Source organism: Anopheles darlingi, chromosome 2, assembly GCF_943734745.1.
Source record: "Anopheles darlingi chromosome 2, idAnoDarlMG_H_01, whole genome shotgun sequence".
NCBI classification, from domain to species: domain Eukaryota; kingdom Metazoa; phylum Arthropoda; class Insecta; order Diptera; family Culicidae; genus Anopheles; species Anopheles darlingi.
Window position 1 is genome coordinate 52,585,846 of NC_064874.1, and position 11,788 is coordinate 52,597,633.

The 11,788-nt window shown below is 41.0% G+C and overlaps 1 protein-coding gene across 1 annotated transcript in view; it reads left to right on the forward strand.

The window, feature by feature from the left end:
- LOC125950761 (hemicentin-1-like) overlaps positions 1 to 11,527 on the forward strand; it is a 30,104-nt gene extending 18,577 nt beyond the window's left edge. The window contains exons 5-9 of the mRNA XM_049679017.1: positions 98 to 2,257; positions 2,383 to 2,769; positions 9,594 to 9,719; positions 9,810 to 10,046; positions 10,132 to 11,527. Coding sequence (XP_049534974.1) covers positions 98 to 2,257; positions 2,383 to 2,769; positions 9,594 to 9,719; positions 9,810 to 10,046; positions 10,132 to 10,346 — 3,125 coding nt within the window. The 3' untranslated portion in view covers positions 10,347 to 11,527. The remainder of the gene's footprint in view (positions 1 to 97; positions 2,258 to 2,382; positions 2,770 to 9,593; positions 9,720 to 9,809; positions 10,047 to 10,131) is intronic.
- Positions 11,528 to 11,788: the final 261 nt, after the last annotated feature.

Below are 11,788 nucleotides of genomic sequence, written 5' to 3' on the forward strand. Positions count from 1 at the left end.
ATATTAAAGAAGACTATGCAGTGCCGAGTACAAACTGGAATACTTAATCAATGTAAGGTATTTTTGTTCATTTTTTCATTCCATTTTTCCAATACAGATTATCCAAGGGTAATGATTGGCCCCGAAAATCCTTTGCAAGTGGAACGTGATAGTAAGAATGTGGTTTTAGAATGTACTGTAGACTCTAACCCCAAGGTTCCGAATGTCAGGTGGACGCGCAATGGAAGGCTTGTAAGCACATCACCTTCCCATACGATACAACGTGTATCAGTCCAGGATGCAGGCAGCTACTCTTGTTCAGCGGACAACGGGCTTGGCAAAATGGATGAAAAGATCATTACGGTGGATGTTCTGTATGCTCCGATTGTAGTTATCGAGTCGAAAACCTGGGAAGCGGAAGAACGATCGATGGTATCAATACGCTGCAATGTGACATCCAATCCGCCGCCTATCACCATCGAATGGTTTAAAGAAGGTAATCCCGACATTCGGTATACTGGTGATATTCTGCAACTGCAGGATGTTAGAGCAGAACACGCTGGACGTTACATCTGCCGCGCAGTCAATAGGATGAAACCATATAAAGGTAAAATCGTGGAACGCGCAGGTAATTCAACGGTGGCTTTGCTGGTACGTCATCGTCCAGGTCAGGCATTCATCAATCCGAACAAACCTGTTGTACATGTCGGCAACGGAGTAACGCTGACTTGCTCCGTAAATCCTCCCGGCTGGCCAGTACCACAGTTCCGTTGGTTTAAGGATGCTGTTGGTGAACTATCTAAAAGCAAAACTATTCTTGCACAAGGACCCCAATACGTGATAATAAGTGCGCATCTTGGTAGTGAAGGAAGGTATCATTGTCATGCAGTGAATGAGTTAGGCCATGGCCCAATGGCTACAATCAGTCTAGAAGTTCATCAACCTCCTCAATTAATCGGGAAAATGCAACAGCACATGATGAAACGCGAAGGTGATATGGACTTCTCGGCTACCTGTAATGTAAAAAGTAAGCCACGGCCAACAGTAAGATGGCTTAAAGATACTCGAGATATAACGACGGATGCCAACATGTATCGCATTAGTACAAAGAGTAATAATAGTTTAAGTGGTATGGTTACTGTCCAGAGCACTTTGCTGTTTCAGGGTAAAGCTCGACCGCACAGGAACCAGCTCCTTCCCAGCGATAGGGGTACTTATTCTTGTCTGTTTGAGAACGACGTCAGTGCTACGAATGCTAGTATGAACCTGCGCATCGAGCACGGACCGATCGTAGTGCATCAGTATAATAAGGTCGCCTACGAGATCAACGAGAAAGCGGACATTGTGTGTCGCGTGCAGGCTTTTCCAAAACCAGAGTTCCAATGGCAACTCGGTACCAACACGGCCGTTTTGTCGTCCGATGGGCACTACGAAATAAACACTTCCACTGACAACAATGATATTTATACTAGCGTATTGCGTATTAACTGCGTCAACCATGAAGATTATGGAGACTACAATTGTCGCGTAAGGAACCCCATTGATACGATTCGGATATCAGTACGTCTACAGCCGAAAGGGCCACCAGAAAAACCAACAAATCTTGCTGCGGCGGACGTAGGTTCAAATTATGTATCGCTAATATGGGATCCTGGCTTCGACGGTGGCATCACAAATACAAAATTCTTTGTATTCTTCCGGAAAGTGGCTATTTCGCAGCATGGCCAAGCGATAGACGATTGTATAATTACGCAGCAGGTTAGCTCCGAGTGGATCGAATACGACTGCCAACGGAACGTACCGTGCAGCGTGACACCACTCGATCCGTATCAGAATTATGTTTTCAAGGTGAAGGCCATTAACGGAAAGGGCCATTCGGAACTCTCCAACGAGATAGCAACGACGACCAAAATCAACAAAATATTCGCTCCTCTTCATGTTAGATTCGACCCAGATACCAAACAAATAGGCATAAGTGTTGGAGCCACTTGTGTACCACTGATGGCCGTCGTCGAGACAATTGGATTTCACAAAAGTTTAATAGAGTCCTGGCAGATTGTGCAATCCATTCCTCTTAATGTGTCGGGTAACGGTCCATTGTTTATGGAACATGTCCTCGAGAACATGTACTCTGAACGTCGTCCAACCAGCGGTCGGTCAATGACTACCGATGACGATTTTTCTATGTCACTGGAGGAGGAAATTCCTCTAAAAATTCGTGTCAAGTTGTGTTTAAAATCTAGTCACGAACACTGCGGCGCATACAGAGATGCTGAAAGTAAGTACCATCAAATTCTAATAGATACCAGATGACAAAAATTCCTCTTTTCATTATTCACAAATTGTTGAACGTAAATTTCATCGTTTGTAAAATGTTTCTTATCTTCTTCCTATTTGTTGCAGTTGGTCCAATACTGATACATGACTCTGCAATCATTGTCACCCCAACGCTAATCGCAATTGTCGTTTCGTGCGTAGTGTTTGCATTGTTCTTCGGACTCATGCGAATGTTTTGTCGGTGTAAACGAAGCCAAATGAAAAAATCGAATCAATCAAAGGGATATGAAATGCAAGCAGCGCGACCTTCGATAGTGGCACAACAATGTCAAGCACCACCTCCTTACTATCACGTTACACCAGTGTTGGACAACAAAGCGCTAGACTACTCAATGGATCATGCACTATCGGTCGATGATCAACAAACATCCGTATACGCTACTCACAATGGCTACGAATATCGCAGCGGAACTAGAAGGCGAGTAGCAAACCGGAACCAGCCATCAAACGAATGTGAGTATTTAGCTTAGCTCATGCAACCTCGTAATATAAAGGGATGGCTCTGATCGTATAACAATCTGTATGTCAGTTCTTTTTTTCTGGTCATCGCCAAACACCAACCAATAACTGTACAATACCTTTTATTTAGATACCGCTTCTATCAAACCAGGATTAAATGCCTTTACTAGAAAGTTAGACATTTTACTATCAAAAAGTCTCCATATTTTGTGGGATTATACGCAGTAGATTATGTAGTAACCTTCACCATGTAGTAACATTTTATTGCATTACATTATATTGCAGGACTTGCATTTCTGGCCCTGTCCCTTTATGAATAATACACTCCGTTTCATAATGATAGCCTCACCCTATTTTATCGATTTCGCGCTCTAATAAAGCGTCATAAAAATAATTTAAATGACTGTATACCAGGTGTATGCATATGAAACCGCCTTTTTTTGTCAAGAAAAAGCTTTTATTCTGCGAAAATGGAGAAACTCTTATTCTTCAAACAAATGGCAATAGTTAGCTATACATTTTTCCTATCTTTTAGGTAATTTACACTTTAGGCCTCGCCGAAAAAAAGCCGATCTTTTGTTTCGAACCAATCACAGGTCGATTTTTTCAAACTTTTGTAAGAATGGAAGCGCTGCTCGGCCAGTATCTGTCCCAACGATGCAAATGAGTGTTGATTCGATAGAGCCAAGTCTGGTGTCAGGTCTTGTATAGTCTTCTTGGCCGGTTTTCCGCGGTGTGGCGGAGCATTTTCATCGAGCAAAATCGGTCTGTTTTATCAATTTCGATATTCCGGTCGATTTATGCGGATTTCACGATCCAAATCGATTAAGTGTTGTTTGTATGGCTCACTAATAACCGTTTCGCCCAATACGGAATGCAATTCGGTGTCTTCTAACGTTTTTGGTGGTTTTTCGCGATTTTCGTTTGTCACATCAAAATCGCCATTTTTAAATTTTTTAAACCACTCTTTGCACTGTGTTTCATAAAGAACATGCTAACCGTAAGCTTCGATAAGCATTTGATGCGATTCTATCCCCTATTTTTGAAAATAGAGGCAGAAAATGAACGATGTCCGCATTTTGCAGTTATTAAGGACGGAACTTGCCATTTTGTACACAATGAAAATATTGGTTGTAGTGTGAAATTAGAACTATTGCGCACTGATTTTGATTACCAGATGCCGAACGAACAAAAAGAAATATTGAGAACGGTTCTACGGTTCCATTTGGCATAAATATCGCATTACAAAACGGAGGGCGGTTTCATAGGCATACACCTGGTATTCTCCTTTTATCTCTAGAAAACGTATGCAATTTGAATTTTAAAAATATCTTAAAGTTTGTGGATAATAGAGTCAAAAAACCAAAAATGCGGCGTTTTATAATGATAGCCTAACATATTTAATTTTTACTAACGGAAATCTAAATGGTAAATTGCTCTATCAAAAGGATACATCAACTAACCAATAAACTAAAGTTTATTATTGATATTTTGTGATTATTGGACGTGCAGTACTGTTACATGAGTGCAGAATTGTGCAAAGTGGTACATGGTATGGTACAGAGAAGTTCAACCATATGATAGCAGGCCTACAACTTATTGGAAACAAAACTGCATGATCAAAATTGTAACTAAAATTGTCGGACATGCTTTACGACCACATCTGATAACGTGAAGGAATGATTGTAACAGTCAAAGTTATGATGTTTAACATTTTCGTATGTTTTTGTTTCCGTATCAATTTAGAAGGTCTCAGGAGTGATGAAACTACGAAAGGATGAAAGCCTACGAAAGGAATCCAAACAAGGCGTGGTTTGACCGATCGTAGATCAACCTAATAACCTTCTAGCACTCTGTTTGAGCTTAACCAAATCAAATCAAATCAAATCTATATACAAATTTTAGCTCGCGTAACGCTCCGTGTAACGCGGCATTGCGCCCAAACGGGCCATCGCACGATGCTTCTGAGCACTGCATATGATGCGTCTGGAGACGGGGATGACGATGATGATGGTGGATGATGGTGGATGATGATGATGATGATGATTTTGCTGTAAAAAGCTCTAAAAAGTGCCATAACGTGGTGATGATGATGAATGATGATCATCATCAACACGATATAAGATGAAGTTGATGACGGCAAACATGATGGTGATTTTTTTTTCTCACAAAAACCTATGTAAACCTAGCAAAAAAAGTTTCTACGGATTCTCACGCTAAAACCTCAGGCAAAACCTCACGCTGAAAGTAATGCAATGATGATGATGAAATAGATCGATGGTGATGATGATCCATATACATATTTTAGTAAATTCCGCCACCCGAGGGATGCAACGTACCGCAGACGTAAACGCGAGCGAGAAAACAAATTCCAGCGAAAAACAGATTCTGCGCGAAAATGGATTTGAAAAACTATTTTACTGATAGATATGAATTGCATATTATGAGATTGGCAAAAAACCTGCAGTTAAACAAATCTTACGCTATTTCCCCCCTCGAAATGAAGTTAGATTCGACTCAACGGGCGCCGCTGTCGTGGTTTTTAATCTCTGGAATGATTGAATGCCAGAACAAGTCCAATAATCTGTGGCCTGATAAGTCAACCACGCTTGCGTTCCAGGACATCGTAGCATATGATCGCTGCGTTAAGCCGCTCACCGCGTCACGGTTGCCGATGCAAAATGGGACAGGCAAACACTCGCTGGCCTCGCTGCATGCGCCAGAATGAATCCGCGGTTAGAGAGATGGTTAACTGTCCGACTGTATCTATATCTGATCAAAATAGGATCGCTCCTTGCAACACATCGTGCCAGATTTTGTCATAGCGAAACGAAGGCTATGCAACGTGGGCTGTAGAGAGGAAAGTGGCGGATCTCATTTCCTTGGTGGACCTGAAATCACACCTGGAAATGATAGAAGCTGTTCTTGCTCGAGATCGTCCTTGCCAATCGAAGATCAGCCGACAGGTAGATGATCAAACGCGGATGGATCGTGTCTATGCTTGCAATGGTCTGTCTGTTGAACCTTGGTGGCCTGGCAAGTCACAGGAAAAATGTGTGCTTAATCGCTATCAATGGTTACACGCGGTCATAGGAATGGTTTACTGTCCGACTATCTCTATACCTGATCAAAATAGGATCGCTCCTTGCAACACATCGTGCCAGATTTTGTCATAGCGAAACGAAGGCTATGCAACGTGGGCTGTAGAGAGGAAAGTGGCGGATCTCATTTCCTTGGTGGACCTGAAATCACACCTGGAAATGATAGAAGCTGTTCTTGCTCGAGATCGTCCTTGCCAATCGAAGATCAGCCGACAGGTAGATGATCAAACGCGGATGGATCGTGTCTATGCTTGCAATGGTCTGTCTGTTGAACCTTGGTGGCCTGGCAAGTCACAGGAAAAATGTGTGCTTAATCGCTATCAATGGTTACACGCGGTCATAGGAATGGTTTACTGTCCGACTATCTCTATACCTGATCAAAATAGGATCGCTCCTTGCAACACATCGTGCCAGATTTTGTCATAGCGAAACGAAGGCTATGCAACGTGGGGTGTGCAGAGGAAAGTGGCGGGATTCATTTCCTTGATGGACCTGAAATCACACCTGGACATGGTAGAAGCTGTTCTTGCTTGAGATCGCCCTTGCCAATCGAAGCGCAGCCTACAGGTGGCCTGGTAAGTCACCGGAAAATGGTGGCTTAATCGCTATCAATGGCACCATGGAGGAGCGGCCACCAGAACTTGGAAATGGTCCGCAAATGTCATGCGCTGTAAGTGGTTTATGAGTTTAACCTCACAGCAAGTAGCACCCAACCTTATGATGAATCCGAATGGGATCGATCATTGCAACACATCGTGCCAGATTTTCTATTCTTATCATAGCGAAACAAAGGCTATGCAACCGGGGCTGGGAAAGTGGCCGGTTTCATATTATCGGTTAGCGTGAAATCACACCTGGACCTGGACCTGACAGGACATGGCCTGGGCATGAAGGACCTGGACATGGCAGATGCTTTTATTCCTTCCGCCCTTGCACATTGAAGATCAGCCGACGGGCGGATGATCAAGCGCTGATCGATCGCGTCTAACATGGCATCGGTTAGTCGGACAATGGCCTGGTAAGTCACTGACGAAAGGGAACCTGGAAATCATTGATCTCTCCAGCATTCCGGTGAACCGATAAAAGTTACACAAGTATTGCTTCAATGACGAAAATTTCGCAATGGCGCTTAACATATTTTCTGATCTTGGATTTTAGAAAACAAATCATAAGCGGCAAAACATGGAGAGCGCTAGAATGGCATGGAATGGCATGAAACAAAAACATTTCAAAAACCAAAAGAAAAACAAAAACCTTGGCAAAACATTGAAATATTCTGTAACCGGGCCGTTTAGCTAGTATATATAAAAATGAATTCGTCTGTTCGGATGTCCCTTATAGACTCCGAAACTGCTGGACCGATTGACTCCAAATTTGGTATGGGGGGGTTTTAGCGGCCGATGAGTGCTATAGGCTTGGTTAGAAACCCCTCGCTACCTTCCTTCATGCCTTTCTCTAACACTTGATTGTTAAAAACATTAATTACTCCGCAAGTTATGCACCGAATACCATTAAAACTTGCACAATTGTTGATGGTCACCTGAGAAACTATGGGACAAAATTTGGTATATATCGGATGAGGGGAGGGGGTGGGGCCTCCATACAACCCCAATCCTTAAAATTCATCCTAGGGCAATATGGGTATCGTTTCCTAGGTTTTGATGGTCTCTAAATCGATTGGATTCACTTAAAACCCTTTTCCTTGCTTCATTCACCTATCCACCACCACCACCCTCCATTCTGTACATCTTGCAGAGCAGAGTAATGGAAGGGAAAATTATATTGTTGCGTTTAATTCATGAATAATAATTTTAAAAATGAAACCAATAGAAGAACGAGAGAGAGAGAGAGAGATAGAGAGAGAGAAGAGAGAGCCCGGCTGGGGTGGAATGATAACCATGGGACCGGCAATGCTGCAGAAATCGTTACCATTTTTTATTGGTGTCTATTGTTGGTTTAAATTTGCTTTTAAAGTTGCTTTAATTTTCACAAGTCAATTTACATGAAACAATTATAAAAACTCAGTCAGTTGTGAAGAATTTGAATTGATCAAGAATTATATTAATTTTCGACTATTGCTTTACGTGCCTCTTATCATTGACGCAGCTGTAACCGAATATTAATAGAAAACAATACCAACATATCCTATCTATCAGAAATGGCTTGCGATTGGAATGTCCACCAAGATCGTCCGAGAGAGTAAATTTGAAGTGCGGTACTTTTAGTTATGATCTACCATGTGACTATGCAAATCATCGTAAGCTGAATACCGGAAAAATGGATCAAATGTGTCGTATTGTAATGTCGTTGACCCATACCACCATTTGAACTTAACGAGTTATGTGCAAACCGAACACTAAAGTCGAGGTATTTTATAAAAAAAACTTGGGAAAATATAATTCGTGGTTCCAAATGACATATTTTAGCCCGAAAGGCAATGCCTTAAAACTCAAACATCATGTTAACTTTCCAGGACATATTTACAATCACGCCGCATCTCTATTTCCAACATCACTAAGTCCAAATGATGGAATAGATAAAATTATATCTTCTGAAATGTTAAAGTTCCTGTTTACGATAAACTCACGACCGATCAAAGACAGTACGAAGTCTGTCGGGGCAGCTAGTATCATATAATAAAGGTCTAAACTTGTTAATATCACTACAATTTAGCAGATTGAATCATTTTATGATCATACAGACGCTTAAAGAGTCCATAAGCTATGCACAGAGGTTTCTATCTAAGAAAAACCTGACAAAAATACCAAAAAGTGAACCGAAACTTTATGGTGGCACCGTCAGCGGCCCGACAAGCTATTATGCCTAATATGCTTGGGGGTGACGTACTAATAGGTGACAAGAAGTTCGAAGTCGTCGAGAACTTCACCTACTTATGACATAACACAAGAGATTCGCGCTAGGGTGCTAGCAGCCAACCGGTCATACTTTAGACTGCGGAAACTAATTCACTCGAGAAATCTGCCGAGAAGGACGAAGCTGGGACTGTATACAACGTATATAGTACCTGTGCTCACATACGCCTCTGAGACTTGGACACTGTCCAGAACGGACGAAGCCCTCTTATCCGCGTTCGAGAGGAGAGTTCTCAGAAGGATATTTGGCCCCGTGTGTGAGGAGGGGCGATGGAGAAAACGATACAACGCGGAATTATACGACGGCGCTCGATCGCGGGCGGTGGAGGAATCTTCTGCGGCAGGCCAAGATCGCTCGTCGGTTGTAGCGCCGGAAAGTAAGTAAGTAAGAACCGAAACTCATCTGTCTGGGATGAAACGATAACAGAAGAAGCACTGATTAGTAAAACATCTTGGATTTTGGATGAGATCTGCAAAAATATGCAGATTTATATTTAGAATTCTTAGTTAGGCTATCATTATGAATCACCGCATTTTTGGTTTTTTGGCTCTCTTATCCACAATTTTTAAGATATTTTAAAAATTCAAATTGCATACGTTTTCTAGAGATAAAAGGAGAATATACAGTCATTTGAATTATTTTTGGGACGCTTTATTTGAGCTCGAAATCGATAAAAGAGGGTGAGGCTATTATTATGAAACGGACTGTATAATGCCCTATCCCAAATTATGAACAAAGAAAATAATAATATAGTTTCTTAGATCAACATAATTGTTCTCTCTCTCTCTCTCTCTCTCTCTCTCTCTCTCTCTCTCTCTCTCACTCATTCTCCATGGATAAAAGGGGTCCGAACAGGCTACACAGAAAATAGTTGCACACTCTCGTACAATGACGGTAGTGTCTACTCACAGGATTCCATTTGGCGTCAACTGAAAGAAGCAGCGACCGTGCATCCATTTTCCGCTCTCGGTGAGCTTCATAATACTAGCTCGGCTTATGCTACTGGAATAGTACCCGTATCCAGTAAAACCGATATAAACAATGCATATCATTCACTAGCGTCAATCTCAAACGTTTATGATGGAGCTGCGATATCCTTAGTAGATGAGTGCATTCAATATCCTAACCAGGTGACACCACTCAATCAACTAGCCGGCGAAGACGTTTACTTACATCATCAGCCACATCAAGAGTATCGTGCAGGTACGTTCCATCCCTCACGTCAGGAATACTGCAATGATTCTTACGCGTCAGTGCATACAGCACAAAAACGATTAGAGCAGTCTTCTCAAATCGGTAAGACAGAAAAACTATACTTTGAACACATTAAAATCCATTCATGAGCGATATTTCGTAACTGCTTTTTATAAATTTGCTTCAGATTCATCATATTATGACTTAAATGGTTTGCAAGATCCCTACCTGGAACATCACCTTGATCAAAAAGATAGCAAATCGCTACAGCTAAATCATTCACAAGACAATGGACGCTTACAGCAGCAACAATCGCAACCGATGTACGATGAAGGCCTGGAAAGCGGATACTCAACACCAAATTCACGAAATCGTCGCGTCATTCGAGAAATAATTGTTTGAGAGTAACCCCGAACACGATTTACGGATGACAAACGGCGCTTCACTTCGGTAGCTGTATCTGATAATTTACCTTTACATAAGTTAACGCTAAAAAAATTACAGAACTTCCTGGCAGCACACTCGTTTCGCGCCGTGTTAAATGTAATAAATACATTTTAAAACGAGAAACACGAGGCACATGGCTGTGTCGTAATGTGTCGAAATTATGGATGTAAATATGATCGCTAACGTTCACGAGATCGCTAACGAGCTATGGGCACAACGATATGATCTATATAAGTGGCAATCATGCAACGACAAGGGAAGCTAACACTTATAGTGTCAATCGGCTCGGCACTAACACTATCGGCCAAAAAAGTAACACTATCCACCCTAAAAGATTTGGCTGATAGGCTTGATATTTAAATCAGATGTTATCGATTATAGATAGAGGCAAACCCCTTGATTACATACCTGAACATTTGAATGCTTACCACGAATTACTCGCTTATTCATGTTGGGAAAATTAATTATGTGAAACCTGAAATCTTATGAGGTGCTCATCCTTATGTGTTTTTAAATATTACTAAAACATCAGCCAGTGCTGTTTGTTTCACCTCCATCTTTTACTTCGATATGCCAAAGAATTCTACGTTAAATCATCTTTATCTACACTATTCTCACGATTAGAACATTAAACAATCAAGCTCTACATTGCATGTTTCCATACTTTGTAAATGGCGTATAAATGCATGTACTGAAAATGAAGGTAGAAACGAAGTACAACGAGAATGTTGGATAGGCATGTGAGGGTGCGCCATATAGACAGGAGCTATTAAACTATTTGTATTAATTAATGGGATTTATTTAGAGAACAATGTTATTGCAAATACAATGTCATTTATTGACAACTCACTCAGAATTAGGTGCCAAGGCAGGCGTCTCCAAAATTTCTTTAGATAAGCACGCATAGTTATTCAATATTTAAATAGCTCCTTCTAAACTCTCCTTCTAGAGCAGCCTATATGGAATATAGCATAGTTTTAAAAAAATACGGAAAAAAGTTCATAGTTTAAAAAAATTCGGAACCATCTTACCTGCAATTACGATAATTCTATACACTAACAGATAGGCTAGCTTACAGTCGAATGTGTTTTTAGAAGAAATTTATGCCCTTAATGAGGTGTAACATAATGACAAAATGCGTTCAAGCATACGAAATTAGGATATAATTATAATAGGAATGATATAAGTAAAATATATGCAAGGAATGCAAGTACTGTAATGAGTGTTTCAGTGAAAGGTAATGATGACAGTATTGATATTATTTACACTTTTTACATGTAATAGGGTTAGGTGTTTACCTTGTGATCGCGAAAGCAATTTATCAGTGGGTAGAAAATCTCCTTGCCGAATCGAATATGCACATTTTATTTTGGAAGAATATGTTTTATGCGCAGTTA